Source organism: Notolepis coatsorum (assembly GCF_963971535.1).
Source record: "Notolepis coatsorum genome assembly, chromosome: 4".
Classification (NCBI taxonomy): Eukaryota; Metazoa; Chordata; class Actinopteri; order Aulopiformes; family Paralepididae; genus Notolepis; species Notolepis coatsorum.
Genome location: NC_140168.1, coordinates 46,290,426 through 46,311,463, shown reverse-complemented (window position 1 = coordinate 46,311,463; position 21,038 = coordinate 46,290,426). Strand labels below are relative to the sequence as shown.

The 21,038-nt window shown below is 43.7% G+C and overlaps 1 protein-coding gene across 1 annotated transcript in view; it reads right to left on the bottom strand.

Annotated features, from left to right (window-relative positions):
• LOC311227732 (cell adhesion molecule CEACAM5) overlaps positions 1 to 21,038 on the bottom strand; it is a 32,734-nt gene that overhangs the window by 11,416 nt on the left and 280 nt on the right. Inside the window, exons 2-8 of the mRNA XM_084313503.1 lie at positions 20,253 to 20,588; positions 17,342 to 17,505; positions 16,777 to 16,897; positions 15,475 to 15,741; positions 4,206 to 4,478; positions 3,459 to 3,713; positions 2,618 to 2,732 (exon numbers count right to left, since the gene is read on the bottom strand). Of these exons, the coding sequence (XP_084169629.1) occupies positions 2,618 to 2,732; positions 3,459 to 3,713; positions 4,206 to 4,478; positions 15,475 to 15,741; positions 16,777 to 16,897; positions 17,342 to 17,505; positions 20,253 to 20,588 (1,531 nt within the window). The remainder of the gene's footprint in view (positions 1 to 2,617; positions 2,733 to 3,458; positions 3,714 to 4,205; positions 4,479 to 15,474; positions 15,742 to 16,776; positions 16,898 to 17,341; positions 17,506 to 20,252; positions 20,589 to 21,038) is intronic.

Sequence of the window (21,038 nt, the reverse complement as noted above, 5' to 3'; positions counted from 1 at the left end):
TAGTAATAACATTTTATGGCTGTCAGAATTAACTTCAATATTCCAATTAAATTTTGAATGTGAAAACGAAATATATACATTTGAATACCAAACTCCCATTCAAATGTAAATGAATAAATAAGTAAGAAAACATCACTGGTTCTATGTGACTTTCAAACAAGTTACACCTGCAATACAAGCCAATAAATGGGTGTTACAAAGCACAGCCTGATGTCTAATGATAGTTTCCTTTTGGTACCACAACAGACAGTGAACTTGTTAACTAAGCATTTTACACCTGCTTTGATGTGGTAACGATGTGTAAATGATATCGTTGATATAAAAAATTTCCACATTTCAGCCTATTCATAATCGAACAGTATTCTTAGGGACAACTGATATCCCTATAACATAGGGCCAAGAATGTGTCAGCCTTTGTTTGTGTGTGTGTGTCTGTGATGTGTATATGTTTACATCTATCCGACAAGCTGCAAGACACCAAAAGTATGACAGGAATGGAGGGAATCTGAAGGCCAGGAAGTACGTAGCTGTCAAAATGACACACACACACACGCACGCACGCACGCTCGCTCACTCACTCACTCACTCACTCACTCACTCACTCACTCACTCACTCACTCACTCACTCACTCACTCACTCACTCACTCACTCACTCACTCACTCACTCACTCACTCACTCACTCACTCACTCACTCACTCACTCACTCACTCACTCACTCACTCACTCACTCAGACAGTTGTCTACTTTGACACTAAAATCCTGACATACAAATGGCATAACTGTAAAGCTATGAAAGTGTGGCATGTGAAGCAGTTGATATAGAGAGTAAATATTACAAGCAAACCGTACACTGAACCCGATTGCAATTTGGCCAAAATATGCTATCAATATGTTAAAAAGAATGAAGAGGATACAAAATACTGAAGCCAGTGGTTCTCAAACCTTTTTTCTTTCCAGTGCAGGACGCAAGAGGAGAAATCTCTCGCCCTGGGACTCAGGCTCATTGAAACGTTTTTCTATATTTGTCATGTGGGTAGCCACCAGTAGACACTAGGGATGGGTACCGAATCCGGTACTTCGGATCTACCGAATCGCGTCGGTACTACCGAGTACCGATTCACGTGAGATCCACAGGTGCCACATTTCGGTAATGCAAATTTTTTCCGATGTCTGATGACGTCAACGTTTTGTTTACCACGAAACGAAACCTATGAAGTGTGCCGCACGTTCACGCCAACGTTCACGCGCAAAATACACGCTTACCTAGGATTTGACTTGATTCAACAACAACAAAGCAGTCCGGGCAATGGCAAGCCTAAAACGGTCGCAAGTGTGGTACAGTAGGTAGATCAAAAAAAAATATGAATTCTCTTTTTCTCCGATTTTTCTATGCTTTTCTCCCCATCCCAATTTAGTCGTTATGCCAATTCCCCCCCTCCACTACCTGGTTGTTGTGCGCATGTTCCCCCTACTGGTCGGTACAAGGGAACCCTGAAGTCTACCACATGCTTCCTCCGACACATGCAGAGACAGCCAGCGGCTCTCTTTTCACCTGGCAGCGAGGACTCTCATTGGTGAAGTGTAACGCGTGGGAGGTCACGCTGCCTTCACCACTTCCTGCCTTTCGCTGAGCAGGCGCCCAGACCTGACCTGTAGGCGTCGCTGTCCACAACGCCAGATTCCCACCCACGACTTCCCTCCCGCTAACTCAGCCAAACGAGTTAGTATGACGATCGGCCCAAGCCGCAGGCAATGCTGACTCCGGGAGTTGAGACTGCAGCCTCTTGCATTGGTGACGAGCGCAATCTCCGCTACGCCACCCCACCGCCAGGTAGATAAAAAGATTTGAGACTAAAGTACAGTACCGGTATCGATTCACATGTACCGGTATCGGTTCAAATGCGAACGGTACCCAACCCTAGTAGACACTGGTCCACAGTAGTGTTGTCACAGTGATGTGGAATTTCCCATGATTAATAAACTCATGACAACACCAGCCATTTTACAAAACAACGCTCAATATCTGTGCGCTTACTTTGATCTTTAACGTGATGCGGCATGCTGTGTCTGTCCGTCTACATCTGTCTAGTACCCATTTGTTGGACAGACAGAGTTGACGTTACGTTCTAATTTAAAAATAAACCAACAGACAGTACTACCTTCCGTCACTTTTCGATCTGTTCATTGATGGACGGATCAATGTAGCGTATTTATCACATAGGCTACTGCGCAAACATACATGGTCTGTACTGGTCCTCCAAGCTCCTCTCCAGTCGGGCTTTCACTGCCGCAGGGTTTAATACTAAATATTTCCAAATCCTCTGCTACCGTTGTGTAATGTGTCGCGTCATCTCTGAGAGCCTTTTTTCTCTCCATCACACAAAAAATAAACCTAAAGATAGCTGCTGTCCGCGCAGACACGTTAAAGTTTATAATGTTGTCTGACTTACATGCTTGATAACATGCTTAGTATTTTACAAATTAGACCAGTCAAGTGTTTTAATTAGTACCTAGATCCTTGATGGTCAAATATACAGAATACATGAAATGTATATTTTGTATCGTTTCTTTTTTTTTGTAAATCTCCAATAATCTTTATTATAAAAGAGACTCACTCTTGTTTCCGTCTGAAGTAGATGACTCCAGCGATGGCAGCTCCCAGGGCAATGAGGACAGCGATGACGATTCCAGCGACCGCTCCATCTGACAGACCGTCCAGCGTTCCCTCGGCTGAACAAGAACAACATTTTATTGTCTTTATTTAAAAAGGTACGACACGCAGCAATCAACATGTCCAACTATGACGTAAACAAAGTAGTTTAATTGTGAATATAGGGAAACAGGATCATTAATTAATGGGCCCTTTCAAGAATGGATGCTAAAGGGACACATGAAAAAAATAAACATTATACTTATGAATCATTATCAAGGGGTTTTACTACAAAATGCAAAACAAGTGTGAGTGTGTTTTTTGATACAAGACGTTAAAGGTGCTGTAAGTGGTATTTCTTTGTTTGTTAAAATAATAGCTCTACATTGCAATAGCCATCACTGATATAGAGTGTTTTGTCAGTAACATGGGTCTCCCAGTCCCTCCGCTCTGCAGTAAACACAAAATACATCCAATCAGCAGCGAGAAGTCCACACTGCAAAAATGGTCTGACAAAAATAAGAAACAAATAAAATGATCTACCAGTAGGCTACCAAGTAAATTTGGCTTGGCAAGATTTCTTGAAATAAGGAGGGTTCTCTCACCTGATTGGATAAAGTGGGAAGGGATACCATAAAATGTATTTTGTGTTTACTGCTGAGCGGAGGGACTGGGAGACCCATGTTACTGACCAAACACTCTATATCAGTGATGGCTGTCGGAATGTAGAGATATTTAACACAAGGAATTTCACTTACAGCACAGGAACAAATGTGAAATTATCATCAAAGAAGTGGCAATCTGACCTTTGACGGACAGTTTGTGGGTGCTAGAGGTGCTTAGACCGGTGACGGCGTTGCGTGCTTCGCAGGTGTACAGCCCTGTGTCCTTATAGACGGCGCTCTCGATGGGGTAGGTGGCTGCCGTGACCGGCCTCAGAGTACCGTTGAACTTCCAGGTGTAGGTGGCGGCGGGGAGGGATATCGCAGAGCACTCGATAGAGATCTTATCCGTCACCTCCACAGCATCGGGGCCACTCAGTAAGACCTCCTCAGGACCATCTGGAAACAGAAACAAAGAAGAGGAGAGGAGCGGAGAGGAGAGGAGAGGAGGGGAGAGGAGAGGAGGGGAGGAAGAGAGGAGAGGGGAGCAGAGGAGAGGGGAGCAGAGGACAGGGGAGCAGAGGACAGGGGAGCAGAGGAGAGGGGAGGAGAGGAGGAGAGGATTTTAATTTTGCAGCAGTGGATTAGAACAACAGTGCCTCATACAGTCTTTAGATAATTGTGACGAAAAATAAAACGCATAATAAACTAATAATGAAAAACTTCAAAGCATAAGCTGAATAATAGAAAATAATGTTTCCAAACTTGAACTATCCGGGCGTTTTTCTCTGATCAACCAATTGCATGACGGTGGGCATATCTATGTCTTCACATTTCATTCAATCAATGAGTTCACAAGGGGATGACTGATGTGAAGTATGCTAATGAGTATAGTTTGTTTACTTGCTTGAACTGTATGTAAATAAGTTAAATTCAAAATGATGTACTCACAGTTGACCACCATCTTGTAAATGGCGGAGTCAGAGTTGACAGCGTTGCTGAGTTTACACTTGTACTCCCCGTTATCCTCTTTCTGCACCGTCTTGATCATCACAGTGTCCCCAGAGATCATCATGCGGTCGCTAGGGGACAGAGGCTTGTTGTCCTTTAGCCAGGCCCGGGTTGCTATGGTACCAGTTGTTGCCAGGCAACTGATGTTGGCCGTATGATTCCCGGCAATTAGGGTTGCAGTGGGTCCGGTGACCTTGGCACCTGAGATAGGCTCTGTAAACATGGTGAGGAGGGGGAAGGAGGAGAGAGAGAGAGAGAGAGAGAGAGAGAGAGAGAGAGAGAGAGAGAGAGAGAGAGAGAGAGAGAGAGAGAAAGGGAGAGAGAAAGGGAGAGAGAAAGGGAGAGAGAAAGGGTTATTGCCTGATTACTAGGCAACTCGGGCGAAGGCACTACAAGTCCAGCAACGTGAAATGCGTATTGTAAGCTGATAAATCTAGTGAGCTATGCACAAAAGCGATAATTTTTCCAGCAAATCGCTTAGTTACAATTCAATTGTATAACTTAAGCAGGTGAAATGTTTGCAGGTCAAGTATTTAAAGATTGTTGTTGCCTAATTACTAGGCAACTCGGGCGTGCCTTGTATTGTCATCTGGACTCTGTGGTTTGCCAGTGCATTGAGCGGTCTGTTGCACGTTCCTGCTCAATGCGAGGACCAATATATGTCAAAAGAGTCTGCAGGGAACATTGTTCTGTTCATTTAACTGTGATCTTGAAGATCTGATCAGAGAACATTTTCCTTCTGTGTGTTCTAGTGAAACTGGAAGGACAATTTGTTCTAGACACTGGAATGCCTAGAGACCTTTTTCACACGTTAGTGGATTAATTTGCCTAATCTTTGCAGGTCTTTACACCACCATGCAAATGCAGAAAACATTGGGCTGAAGGAACTTGTTCAGTTCTGTGAAATGTAGTTCCTGGCAAGTAAAGTTGCAGGTAGTTTTGGTCCAAACGCTATAGTGGTAGCCACCTCCTAGCACTGCAGGAGAAAAACCGGGTTCTGATACACAGGATAATGGCTACATCTGTACATGGACAACGTGTGAATGGATCGTGCTTTCATGCTATGTCCAGTTCATAGTTAATTCCCTGGGAAACGGAGGAGGAGGCGTGTGGTAGTCTAATAATAATAATACATCCATTTTATATAGCGCTTTTCCAGATGCTCAGACGCTTTGCGTCTACACCCTCCCCAGACCAACAGAGGAGACATGTGGTAGTATACACCCTCCCCAGACCAACAGAGGAGACATGTGGTAGGCTACACCCTCCCCAGACCAACAGAGGAGACATGTGGTAGGCTACACCCTCCCCAGACCGACAGAGGAGACATGTGGTAGGCTACACCCTCCCCAGACCAACAGAGGAGACATGTGGTAGTCTACACCCTCCCCAGACCAACAGAGGAGACATGTGGTAGTCTACACCCTCCCCAGACCAACAGAGGAGACGTGTGGTAGTCTACACCCTCCCCAGACCAACAGAGGAGACATGTGGTAGGCTACACCCTCCCCAGACCGACAGAGGAGACATGTGGTAGGCTACACCCTCCCCAGACCGACAGAGGAGACATGTGGTAGGCTACACCCTCCCCAGACCAACAGAGGAGACATGTGGTAGTCTACACCCTCCCCAGACCAACAGAGGAGACATGTGGTAGTCTACACCCTCCCCAGACCAACAGAGGAGACATGGGGAAGTCTACACCCTCCCCAGACCGACAGAGGAGACATGTGGTAGGCTACACCCTCCCCAGACCGACAGAGGAGACATGTGGTAGGCTACACTCTCCCCAGACCGACAGAGGAGACATGTGGTAGTCTACACCCTCCCCAGACCAACAGAGGAGACATGTGGTAGTCTACACCCTCCCCAGACCAACAGAGGAGACATGTGGTAGGCTACACCCTCCCCAGACCAACAGAGGAGACATGTGGTAGTCTACACCCTCCCCAGACCAACATAGGAGACATGTGGTAGTCTACACCCTCCCCAGACCAACAGAGGAGACATGTGGTAGGCTACACTCTCCCCAGACCGACAGAGGAGACATGTGGTAGTCTACACCCTCCCCTGACCAACAGAGGAGACATGTGGTAGTCTACACCCTCCCCAGACCAACAGAGGAGACATGTGGTAGGCTACACTCTCCCCAGACCGACAGAGGAGACATGTGGTAGTCTACACTCTCCCCAGACCAACAGAGGAGACATGTGGTAGGCTACACCCTCCCCTGACCAACAGAGGAGACATGTGGTAGTCTACACCCTCCCCAGACCAACAGAGGAGACATGTGGTAGGCTACACTCTCCCCAGACCGACAGAGGAGACATGTGGTAGGCTACACTCTCCCCAGACCAACAGAGGAGACATGTGGTAGGCTACACCCTCCCCAGACCGACAGTGGGTAAATCTGCATTTTGCTATGATGCCCCTAGCTCATGGAATGAACTCCAACAGTCCTTAAAGCTTGAGATTCTCCCCTCTGTAGCAGAATTTAAAACCTTGATCTCTAACCTTTGTCAATGAAGTTGTTTTAATTAATTTGTTATCCTTACTTTTGTCTCACCTTGTTGTTATGATTTTATATGCTGTGTGATTTTACCTGATGTCTTTTTTTGTTTATTGTTTATGTGCACTCAACATGACTGTAAATGAGGGAGACCTTAGTTGTCTTTCGAGTTTATAACTATATAACTATTTCCACTCCACTTCACCAGCTGGTGAGTTGTTAGTGGAGTGGAATGTGTATGAATTATGGCAGAATAATGGGCGGACACACAAAGTCATCCAGTCTGCCAGGTAGCAGGCCTACTTCTGTTTGCTGTTCCAGGCATGCAAGCATCACTGAGCATTCACAGAATAACTGGAATCATGGAATGATTCCATCCTCGATGGGCAAACATCACGTGGGGCTCCAGACTGGGATTTTTTTTTTTTTTTTACTTTTTTTTTTACTTTTTTTTTTTATCGCTTTTTCTGGTCAAGCATGACCGACAGATACAGGGTGAAACGGGATATAGATCAGGGGAAGACATTCTGATAAATGACGGCGGGTCCGGGAATCGAACTCGGAGTCCACCAGATCCGTGACGCAGCATGGTTTTCCCCGACGCTGAAATAGCGCAGAGATATGCTGTGAGCTACTGGAGCCCCCCCTACTGGGACCATTTCTTTGAGAGTGTGCGAGTTAAACGTCCATGCGAGTGCATGGGATTCAGTCGAGGATAACTAACTTCATCTCACCTACCGCCCAGCCAGCAGTCTCACATGCACTTTAAAAGTGACAGGCAATAAGCAGAGCAGCATCGTGTCAAAAGCAAAACGCTCTCAAGTATGGCTTTACTACAGAGACGATGATGACGACGGCAGCAGATGATTGATGCGCCTATTCATTTCCTTTACATCGCACTGGTGTGATTTTCAAACAAAAACCAAATTCCAATATTTGTTCAAAAGGTACACAACAGGTGTACATTGTCCTTCGCTCTATCAAAATCTAGAATTTTATCTGCTGCGCAAGCTAAACTGCGAGTGCTCGGTTTGAGTGTCTCTCTCTCCACCTGTCTCGCAGCGCACAGTATACGACAACGCGCTTTTGAAAAGCGTCCCTAGTCGTATTTCAAGAAAAATGCACCCCTACCGCAAAGCAACCAGTACCACTAGCAGATGATACGGAAATACATCATTCAGATCCTGAAACAGAAGAGACGAGAGAGGATACAGGGACACGATACAACGTCCTGCCTGGCAAATAAACGACCGTTATGCACATTACTGACAACGTCTTTTTTCTTCTTTCAATAGCTAAAGTACAACAACTAGATAATGAAATACACTGTACACTACTGTAAGAAGTCTGGTGCAGGCAGCCATGTGTTGGAGCTGAGCCTCTCTGTCCCCCTGGTTACGGGCTTTCAGAGGCGGGACAAGGAACAGAGCAAGCAAGTGCAGGTTACGCGTGTAACCCCGGTTATATGATACAAGAGATGCAATTTTAATGAGTCATTAGGTTGTTTCATGTCGACATTGTTAAATTATATATTAGAATACCTATTATGTCAGCCAGTGGTCGTGGCCGAGGAACTTAGGCCTTGTCCAGACTAAAACGATTTTGATCTGTTTAGTTTTCGTTTCGTTTTAAGGTTTCCGTAAAAACGAAAACGTCTCAAGATAATAAGTGCATGCCACAAATTTACAAAATAAATGTCTTTCCTGTTTCTTTTATTTTGAAACCCCCCGACCGTAAGTGTTATAGTGTCTGTTGCTAGCAGCTTAACTTGTGTCGGCCGGTTCTGTGCTTTTCGAGCTAACGTAACTTCATTAGTTTCCAAAGAAGAGGAGAGAAAGACCGCGGCTCACATGCAGCTCAAACTACCTGTTGGAATAAATTAATTGATTGATGTTTAACTTGTCCCTGTGTGTGGCCAGTCATTTCGACTAGCAAACGTTGTATTTAACGTTACCTCAGGATACCACTGTCTATTGTATTTAGTTGGTTAGCTATTTAGCTAATGTGGATAGCATTTTGAATAGCATCAATGCTAGCTGGCTGGCTACAGTGTTATTTACTAAATTATGGAGGCTTTTAATCATCAAGGTAAGAGAGGATTTGTCATGATCAACTGAAGGTGTATGCTATGGAACAATATGTGCTTGGGTTTTCAGAAAAAGGCCAGCTATGTGATGCTAATTATTTAGCTAATATTGATAGCATAGCTTGCTGGCTACAGCTCAACACCATGCCATGGGGATAATATTTACAAAATTATGGAGGCTTTTTAATCGTCAAGGTAAGAGAGGATTTGTCATGATCAACTGAAGGGGTATGCTATGGAACAGTATGCTTGGCTACTACTTGGGTTTTCAGAAAAAGTACATTTAGCTGTAAAAGCCCGATCAAGCTCTGTAACACTGTTAACACTTTGAGTGCCAGCGACGTGTTGTCGTTATTTCATGCCCCCCGTTGAGTGCCGACGACGCAAATTGTCGTATTTTTTTTATTAGCGATCTGAATTCATATTTCATCAACCGAGTCTCCCGTTGGTACAGCAGCCCCTCTAGGAGCTCCGATGGGAAAATACCGCCCGCTATCGTCTATCCCTGTGTAACTGCAGGCCATTCGATTACACTGGTGGATCTGTGGGGGGGAGCCTACTGGCTCCACTATGCTGGCGAGGGATCTGATGAAGAGGGAAGTGATCGCGAGATGGAAAGCAGCCTGGAATATATATTTACAGCAGCCAATAATCAATCAATAAACGCGATCGATATTTGGAATGGCGATCAGAAATTGGAATAATCTTTTTAGAGAACATCTGATCTAAGGTAAGGAGTCTATGTTACCAGTTTTAGGATAATCAGAGCTGTTTTCACTGAGATAACAGCGTGTCCCGTATGTGTATATGTGTGTGTGTGTGTGTGCTGTTGAGGAAATAAGAGAATCGATTTCTCAGCTCGCTTCTATAGCGTAAGTACACATATACTATCGATAATCTAGCGTTTATTTGAAAACAATTCATAAATAGACCGACAAATGACAATGTGTCTAGTGTATTCGAGAATATTCCAATAAATGCCGTTTATGACGGAATCTTTCTATTTTCCTGAAATTTTCGAGAAAATGATAGCTTTTCGAAATGCTATAAAAAGGATATGAACCGATTAAAAAACAATCCGTTTCGACAATGTTGACTGCAAACAAGTCATTGATAAGCGACGGGCAGATTACACATAGCCATAATTTAAAACATAGATTATGCGTTTTTAACGCTATCATTGAAGTGGGTGGCGGCATTCAAGGGGGTAAAAAGGAAAACACGGCCGGCACTGAAAGTGTTAAGGGAGATGTCAATCTGTTGTCGACGGTGGTTGGTGATGTTTGGCTGAGTTTGCACATGCGGGTAAGGGAGAGGTGGGCTATACACGTCATCGGTTCAGGAGAAGACGCGCATGCATTGCTTGTAAAGATGGTGACGCAGTGGGGGGCGTCTTCAGGCGTCTTCAGAATTGCGCACTCTGGGAGCTGGTATCAGAAAGTACCATCTTCAGGCTGCCAGAACGCAGTTCCGTGTGGCAGAACGATGCAAACGATCAAATACTTTGCCTAAAACGACCAAAATCGTTTTAGTCTGGACATGGCCTTAATATTCAGATTAAAATATAAGCAAATATCAAGTATCGAGTCACTGTCGATCATCAATGCAAAACTAGGGTATGCAATTGCTTTAAAGTAAGACAACTATTAATCAGCATGTAAGGACATTGGTTAAAGGTGCTCTAAATTGTATTTTCTGTTTGTTAAAATAAGTGGTCTACATGTTAAAATAATAGCTCTACATTCTGACAGCCACCACTGATATAGAGTGTTTGGTCAGTAACATGGGTCTCTCTCAGTCCCTCGGATCCGCTCTGAGGTAAACACAAAATACATTTTCTGGCATCCCATTGTCACTTTATCCAATCAGGAGAGAGAACTCCACACTGCAAAAATTGTGTGACAAAAAATAAGAAATACAAACTAGTTTTAAGCAAATGTGTCCTTGAAACAAGTAAAATAATCTGCCAGTGCAATAAGCAAATTTGGCTTGGCAAGATTTCTTGAAATAAGTATATAATATATAATAATATATCTAGGGTTCTCTCTTGGATAAAGTGGGAAGGGATATCAGAACATGTATTTAATCTTTACTGCAGAGCAGAGGGACTGGGAGACCTGTGTTACTGACCAAACACTCTACATCAGTGATGACTGTCGAAATGTAGAGCTATTTAACACTTTTAACCAGAAGAATACCAAGTACAGCACCTTTAACCCTTTCACTACCACACTACCACTGCGACAATACAGAAGGCACACAACAAAGGGTTAACCTTCTGTAGTGTGGTAGTGAAAGGGTTAATGCCATGCTGTACCAACAGTGTGACCGACTGAGGAAGTTGGTAATCTGGAGGCCAGTCACCTGTCACGCCACCACAACCACCAACTTCTCCTCTGTGTTACAGTCTCTCTCACCTACCATCTTGTCTTTGAGTCTTTCTCGCATATCTCTCTCCCTCCCTGTGCTCTCTCTCCTCTCTTTCTCTCCTCTCTCTTTCTGTTCCTCTCTAATTCTCTCACACCTTATAGAGGGGGAAAAAACTCCAAGGACCTTAGGGCGTTTTGAAAGACCATCCTCCAACCAAACAGGTTCTTGGAGTCACACACACACAAAATGGTAGTCTGCCGCCAACTTGAAAACAACCCTCAGAAATTCCACCGCGTTAATTACACACATCGCAGGCCGGGAACCCTTTGTACAAGTGTTTGTTGGGCAACTTTTAAACACCGGGTCGGAGATACTGTCCAAAATATTTTCATATAATGTACGTCGTGGGTCACTGCAGGGGTTACGATCTGTACTGGATGTGTCATGAAAGAGTGACTAATGTGTGTGTCCACGCAACAGTCTCATGGCTAGAAGGCAGAAAGCTAGGAAATACAGGTTCTAGTGTGTTTTTCCATCGTATCAACTTAACACAGATGGCGTGCGATGAGGCATATAGTAACTGTAGAGCGGCTTGAGGCACATTCTTTAACGTATCTGGTATAGTATATTGTGGGGAAACAGGTGTTAACGAATCTCCATTTAAAATTCCTTGGCCTGCGGCTGATGAATATTTGTCTAAAATACTGTACATGCAGTCGGATTAAGGGAGTCCTACAGGCTCTAAAACTAGAAAAAGTAAGGTTGTCATTGAAAAGGTTATTTAGCCAAATTTGAGAAAACTTGGGAGACCCTTTATCACCCACACACAGACCCTGATAATAGCAGAGGAGTGATGTGGGCCTGAGCTACAGCTATTTCATCTTATTAATTTCTTTTTAGAAAGAAGCTTGCATCAGAAATTGAACATTTTGAAAGAAAGCTGCGCTGTGACAATTTCATTACAAAAAAGACAGTAATTTTGTATTGTAGAAACCAAATACTATATAAATTAAGGCTGTCAATCGATTAAAATATTTAATCTAAATAATCGCATGATTGTCCATAGTTAACTCGCGATTAATCGCAAATTAATCACATATTTTTTTATCTGTTCTAAATCTACCTAAACAGATATTTTTTAAGTTTTAATAGTTATGCTTGCTTTATGCAGCCATTTAGCACAAAAGGATGACCCTAATGCATTGCAAATTTGCATCAAATTCAAAACTGAGTGATGCACAAAATAACATAAAAGAAAATAATTTAAAACAATGAATAAAGTGTGCATGAAATAATAGGGGAAAGAACTTGTTACATTCACTCACACAAGGGCTGATGACTCACCCCCCCCCCCCCCCCACCCCCTCTCTCTTTCAACATAATAGTTTGATGGACTCTGTGCGATTCGGGGGGGGGGGGGGGGGGGGGTGAAGTTGCAACATTGTTGCATTCTTCATTTTTGGTTCGGTTTGCTTTCACACTGCAATTTGTCAAGTGCACCAAACTTTCTGAACAATGTCACGCGATCGAAAAGGGCGCTCGTCTATTGGATATAGAATCCCCAAAACAGGCTTCAGGGACAGCTCTACAGCGCACATACAGTACACACCACATTATTCTGCGAAGCAGCCCAGCGCACACACATAGACACACACACCACATTATTCTGGGAAGCAGCCCAGGCTAGCCCAGCCCAGCGCACACACATACACACATACAGACATTATTCTGTGAAGCAGCCCAGCCCAGCGCACACACACACACCACATTATTCTGCGAAGCAGCCCAGTGCACACACGTACACACACACACACACCACATTATTCTGCGAAGCAGCCCAGCCCAGCGCACACACGTGACACACCACATTATTCTGCGAAGCAGCCCAGCGCACACACATACACACCACATTATTCTGCGAAGCAGCCCAGCGCACACACATACACACCACATTATTCTGCGAAGCAGCCCAGCGCACACACACACCACATTATTCTGCGAAGAAGCCCAGCGCACACACACACCACATTATTCTGCGAAGCAGCCCAGCGCACACACACACCACATTATTCTGCGAAGAAGCCCAGCGCACACACACACACACCACATTATTCTGCGAAGCAGTCCAGCGCACAAACATTATTCTCATATATTGCTGAAATGCTGACACCGTTTTTTTTTTACTTTGATGTGACATTGGTTCGATTGAAGCTCATTGCCATCATTCTCTCGCTAAACAACTTGTACACCTCGTTGTTTTTGTGAGTGGCCACAAGCAGCTGTTTAATTCGCTCGTCTGACCATATTTCTATCAAGGCTTTTACCTCCTCATTCGCCCACATCTGTCCTCAAGACATGTTCCAGGCGTGCTTGTTTTGCAGTGCGCGCCACTTGTTTTGTTTCCTTCTACTCAAGATGCACAGTTTATCGGGTCACTTCCTATATTTGGTCTTGCGTTTGGTCCGATGAGCATTCACACCACAAAAGTACGCACCAGGGTTCACTTGGAAGCGAACCGAGACCTACGTTTTCAGGCGGACCAGAGTTAGCTTTTTTGGTCCGCACCAGAGTTTGAATGAGCTTTCACACCACCCCAAACCAAGTGGACTATCCGAGGAAACGAACTCTGGTGCGTTTAAAGCGGACCAAACAGCTCTGGTGTGAATGCGACCTCACACACACACACTCTCCCAGCTCTCTTTCTCTCTTGCCCCTTCCTCATCTCCATCTCTCTCTCTGTCTCTGTCTCTCTCTCTCTCTCTCTCTCTCTCTCTCTCTCTCTCTCTCTCTCTCTCACACACACACAAACACACACACACACACACTTTGAGAGTCAGAAACAAACATAGTATCAATGAGAGTATCAATAATACACCTGAGTGAAGTCTAGTAAAACATTTAAAGTAAATATTTTATTATTATAATTTTTTAATGTTAATCTTGCGTTAAAAAGATAGTGGCGTTAAAATAATTGTGCGTTAATAACTCGTTAACTTTGACAGCCTTAACACATTGACCGCCAGCAGCAGGGGGTGCTGATCCCCCTTCATCGCCAGGTCTTTATTCAATGGATATAGTTTTAGATTGCGACATTTGCGAGTGAATATCTTATATTATATATATGGGTCTAATAACGCCATCGACTGTCAGTGAGTTGCTTCCAGTCAACATGCCCAAAACAGATTGTTTTTTCATCCGTACATTTCCGTTTTATACCGTTTTTAGTATGGTTTGGGTGCTTTTGAGTAATTCCAGGAAAAAGACGAGAAAAAGGCATTTTACTGTAATCCAGTCATCACGTTGTAATTTTTCGGCTGATTATCTAATCATCCTGAAATCAACGCTAGATTATCATTATTATATCTCGTTGTGCATACATGAAATGGCCATCGTAGCGGGGCGCTCGCATGGCAGTAGAGGGCGGTGTTGACCATCTGCCAGCTCAAACAGGGTCTGAAGGATATACCATAGGCTGCAGCTATGAATTATGAATAGATATAGCGAATAAACAAAATAACGATCCCAAAAACGAGTTAACTCGTTTCTGGCGCTGAACGCATGTCGGGCAATAACGAGTATACTCGTTTTTGACGCAGATCCAGTTAATATAAATATGAATAAATAAAGATGATAGATACCAATTTCCTCTCTGTGCGTTCAGTAGAAAGCTAACCGGCTACAAGCTATCCTAGCTTAGTACCAAATTAATAGAAGCGGATACGGACCAGCTAGCCTAGCTTTAAACTCCGGGAGGCTAACTTGCAGCCGGATAGCTTTCTACTGAACGCACAGAGAGGACATTGGTATCTATCATCTTGTCGGACTCTGGCGAAAACGGTAAGTGCATTTCCCATAATGTTGGCGTGTTTCTTTAACAACATTTGCAAGCAGCAGTAGCGGTGACCACACAAACACTTTAATCTCACAGAAGTAGCTAAGATTATTAATAATAATAATAATAATAATAATAATAATAATAATAATAATAATAATAATAATAATAATAATAATAATAATAATAATAATAATAATAATAATAATAATAATAATAATAATAATAATAATAATATGAATCCATATTGATGCAGGAGTCGGGACTATGCAACTAGACAGCTTAGCCCAAATTAATCAATTCTGAACTGTAAAAGTACTGAACCGCTCCAGATAACTGGGCAGGTTAGCTTCCGTTACCAACGCTCTCGTGAATCTCAATGTAAAAACAAGAGACGTCGCAGATCACTCACCCAGAACAATGAACTTGGCCACGGAGGTGGAGATGGAGAGCAGGGTCTTGGCGTTGTGGGCCATACAGGAGTAATCCCCGCCCTGCTTCACTTGCAGGTCGCTCAGAACCACCCGCGGGCCCGTCGTCACCAGCGCCACCCCGTTGTGGGACCACGTGATCACGGCCGGCGGGCTGGACCCGGCCGAACAGGCCAGGGTTATGTTGGAGCCCGTTCTGACGATGGGATCAACCGGCGTTCTGGTCGCAGCGATGTTCTCCGGTCCGTCTACGGAGGCAAGGGAGGGAGGTTGCAGTGTGAGGCACACCGAGAGAAACAACCTGCACTGGTATACTGATACTAGAGCGATCGTAGAATAACTTTTATCTATTTATTTATTTATTTATTTAATTACTTACATATATTCAGGGCATTCTGCTTCGTGTGCTATGATATTAGATTGTACAGTATTGTGATAGTAGAGTATAATATATAGTTATATATATATATAATATAACCGGGCATACAGACTCTTTATTTACACCGTTTGTCTTTCTCATATTTTTATATACAGATCAAATTTTATAGCCTATATCTATGTCTTTCTACTATTACCCTGCCCATACCTGTACCACTACCTACCCTCCCCCCTCCCCCATGCTGCTATGACGCTGGAATTCCCCCAAGGGGATCAATAAAGGAATATCTTATCTTTAGAGTTAAAGGAATTTTTGGGCGAGAGAAAGGGGATGTCGCGATGCTACGACGTCCATGAGGCGAATTCCTACCCTGGGTGTGTTGAATCTGTATAACCCCCCCCCCCCCCCCCCTTCCCTTGTGGCCCTCGCTGCTAGTGGTGACATAATGTAGATGTTGACCTTTCATTCAGGACTACCATTACAGGAGTGTAACCACGGGGGCTTGTGTGCACAGCCAGGTAACCGGGTGGGAGGAGTCAGTGGGAGTGGCCTGACGACACACAAAATCCTTACGAGGCTCCTAATCTGAGCTGCCCGATGAAACTCTGACAAAGGCGTCGCAGGGTTGAGCGAGAGAGAGTGCGACGCCTCTATTGTCTAACGGGCGTGTAGCTGACTCACTTTACAGCGGCTTTGCGACAATGTAAAAGTTTGGGATAGTCTGAATAGAACTAAGTGAGTGAGTTTTCTTAAGTGAAGGAATGATTCACTGTTCTCGTTGGTAAATTAAGTGGCTGAAAGAAAAGAAAAAGCTACTGTGCAGGTTTTCAAAACTTGCCAGGTCGTCGGAGCAGGTCTCTCTAGTTAGGAACCCGAAATTACAACAAATGGGCACAGTACTCACAGCTGACGGTGAGGTTGAAGGGGGCGCTCTTCTCCACCTCCAGCCTGTTGGTGGCAGTGCAGTAGATGGGCCCCACCAGGTCTGTCCTCAGGACACCGGCCACGGTCAGCACGGTGGAATCCTGCAATTCAATTCAACGGGACGGGTGAGTGACGACCTCAAATCGACCCAGAAGCACAGATTTAGCTAATTAAGCCCTTAATTAAACCAAAGCACTCGATGGAATTTAACAATTTAGTTAGATCCAATAAACTGAAATCATATACCTGAGTTGCAGTTAAATGGTGCATTTATATAGCGCTTTTATTCAAAGCGCTTTACAATTTTGTTCCTCACATTCACCCATTCACACACCGACGGCGGAGGCAACTATGCAAGGTGCCAATCTGCTCATCGGGAGCAATTAGGGGTTAAGTTTCTTGCTCAAGGACACTTTGACATGCTGCCCGGGAGGAGCGGGAATTGAACCGGGAACCAAGTTCCGACTACCAGAAGACTGCTCTACTTCCTGAGCCACTATCGCCCACGTTAATTAATATGGCATGAGAGGCGTAAAGACACTCACCGCATTCAAGGTCAGATGTGTGCCGTCAGCCACGATGGGCTTCGTGCCATTGGTCCAAGAGAACTTCAGGAAGGAGCCCTTCGCAGCACAAGTCAGGATCACAGTACTGTTGGTTTCTACCCCCTCTGCCATGTTGGACTTGATGGCTACGCTGGAGACAGGCTCTGAGGTAGCAGAGAAGAGATGGCGTTGTATTATTTGCATGCTAAAGTGCCCTAATCTGATGGCATTACTTAAGTCATAACAATACACAGGAGTATTCTGAGAATATGAGTGGTCAATGGTTCTGTGAATACATGTTGGTGTAGGTCTGAACAATGTAAAATGGAAATGTAAAATATTGCATATAATAATGTGATAGTGGTGTCACTCCGATATGAGCACATGTGATAGTGATGTCACTCTGATAACAGTACATGCAATAGTGATGTCACTCTGATAACAGTACATGCAATAGTGATGTCACTCTGATATGAGCACATGTGATAGTGATGTCACTCAGATAACAGTACATGTGATAGTGATGTCACTCTGATATGAGCACATGTGATAGTGATGTCACTCAGATATGAGCACATGTGATAGTGATGTCACTCAGATATGAGCACATGCGATAGTGATGTCACTCAGATATGAGCACATGCGATAGTGATGTCACTCCGATATGAGCACATGCGATAGTGATGTCACTCTGATAACAGTCATGCAATAGTGATGTCATTCTGATAACAGTACATGCAATAGTGATGTCATTCTGATAACAGCACATGCAATAGTGATGTCATTCTGATAACAGTACATGCAATAGTGATGCTGCGGAGGACAGTGTGAGGCATGGTCTAAATTAGCCATGTGAACGCGGCTCTGCGCTACAGGGACCGTGTACAGAGTTGGGAAGCGGTTCACCTGACTGGAGGCACTTCCTCTATTCCAATCTTCTCCAAAAACTCATAACGGACCGTCCAAAGCCCTATTTTCCCCAAAATAGTTTTAGTCCATAATGTTTGTTCACCAGCTCTGCATTTTCATGACCACGTGCTTCTAATTGTATAATAACTCAACTTGGCGCATGCACACTATGATGAACTAATGTCCTACACCTGGGTCGTTTAGTTGATTATACAAGGTGTAGGACATTATTTCATCATAGTTGCCAATATGCATTATTTTGGCATCATGCGTGTGCACCAAGTTGATCTTGTGGATGGTGGACAAACAGGTCATTATGGACTAAAAACTTGAGCGTGAGTCTTTGGAGAAGATTGGAATAGATGAAGTGCCTCCTGGCACGTTGCTACTGTTGAGTGAACCAGCTTCCCGACTCTGTACACAGTTCCTGTAGCAGAGTCAGATTCACTAAGGTCTATCAGTCACATCTTTCAAAGAAATGTGGTTGCTGCTTATAGTATTAGGCTATAACAAATACTTGCAAGTTTTGTGACAACAAACATTGCAATAACTGAATAACAAATGTTTCCAGTATCTTTCAGGCATATGTAGGCCATGAGGGTGGAAACGTTACTAGACCTCTAGCCTATGGTTGGTGTTTTTCAGTTGGAGCTTCTGCAAAAAATGGTCTTGGCCAAATTTGAATGGGGCTGATGAATAAACTGGTGGAAATAGGAAGTGACTAGACCACTAAGCATGCACTCAAAATCATGTACTTCCTCCCTGGCCTATGTTAGGAGGAGACATGGTGAGACAGGAGAAAACAAGGAGGTTGGATGAGACATGGTGAGACAGGAGGAGACAGGGTGAGACAGGTTGACTGTTGGAAAGCAGCAAGTTCTTATCTAAAAGCAGCGATATCAGGAAATCAGTGATTTGAACTGGCCTCGGAACAGAAAGCACATGCAGGGTCAATCCACAGTAGGCTATCTGAGAGAAACTGTGGCATTAAAATACTCTTAAAAGTCAGCCAGCATTTGGCCAATGGTGTGTAATTTCACTGTCTATTTCACTTCCAATGCTAATTAGCAAATAAAAGGTAATTACATTATAATAAAAAATAATTATGGGTTCCCCTTTAAATGTGAAATGTTGGAGGTTGGGGGATCCCTACTTATTTTACATTGAAGTCAATAGGATAGGAATGGTCAATTCTACCTGGGTTAGGGGGAGCAGAACCCAGGTACCAGGGTCAATACCCCACTGGCTTTCCCCTGATTTTTAACCTCTGGATATATATCACTGCTTTTATGTGTGTATTTATTATCTTGGCATCATAATAATCAAGACTCAGGAAATGCCTGGTGTCTTTGTGAACACTAACATTACTAACATAGCTCACGTTTCTATGTGTTTATTTATGTATAACTCGGGCTGCTTATGGACACACAACTAAAACTCTCTATGAGACCCTTTTACTAGCTGATCATTCAAGTCAAACTCATTCGATTTTGAGTGGAGTCGTTCTCGAGCAAAAGAGCCACGCCCTGGGGAAGCAGATAGAACCAGAGGTATGCTGTTTATTCCAGGCATCCATCGCGTCACATAGGCATTTTGTCTTCAGAAATTCAGATTTCAAAACAATAAGCATTTCAAAACTTCATCACCATGAAGTTTGCAAGCAAATTGGACAGCACCTTGCTTCCTTTTTTTGTATCTTATTTGTTTTTTCCTGTTGTTACTATACACATATATTCATAATTTTTATTTGTATCTTTTCAAAAAATTTATTTTTCCACCCTTTCATTGTACCTTCCTTGAGTCTGAGAAAGGCGCTTCTCTCTTAAAATCCTATTTATTATTATTATTATTATTATTATTATTATTATTATTATTATTATTATTATTATTATTATTATTATTATTATTATTATTATTATTATTATTATTATGAAGGTGATTTGTTTGTAAACCGCAGGGTGTAAAACAACTGGTGTGAGTGGATGAGGAGGAGGAAAGTTACCGAGCACTTTGAGTTGTGTTTCACCGGTGGTGGTGCCCGTCAGCTGCACCATGGTCATCCCGTAATCTCCGTTGTCCTCCGCCGTCAGTCCAACGAGCGTCAACACGCCGGTGCTTACGTTAACCGACACTCTGCCTGTGTACTTGTCGTTAATGTTGACGGTGGCCGGCGGGATGACGGTGAGCACATCCTCTCGCTCCCCGCCGCCCGAGCTGAAAGTCCAGGTCATGGTGATGAAAGTATCCGAGGACGAAACCGTGGTTGGAAAACTGGCGTTTTTCCCCAAAACGCCGTATACCGGGCCCTCCGGCATGGACTGTGCCCAGCAGCATCCCACTGGAAGAAACACAGGTTCAGTTTAGGTGATTTTGGCATGGATGGCGGCTGATTCATTTGACAAGTTAATTATTTAATAATAATAATACACTTTATTTGCATAGCGCCAATTCCATACAGAATTGCAGCCCAAAGTGCTTCACAGCAGTGAAATAAAATGAGCGTAAAACGGACAGCAATGGAAGTATTGACTCACAAAAGCAATACAACAAGTATTGGCTCACACGGTTAAACCAGAGTCTTTCTTCCCCGTTAGATGGACACAAAAACACCTTACCGGTAGTTTGATTACTGGTTATTTGTGCAGATCTATGCCTAATTGGTCTGTTGGTCCTGGGCAGTTTTGAGTAAAGATTTCACGAGGATATCAGACAAACGTATGGCTACCATACATCATAAAAGAATATTATTGTAGTATAATTTTATTACATAAAATAGATTATCAATAAA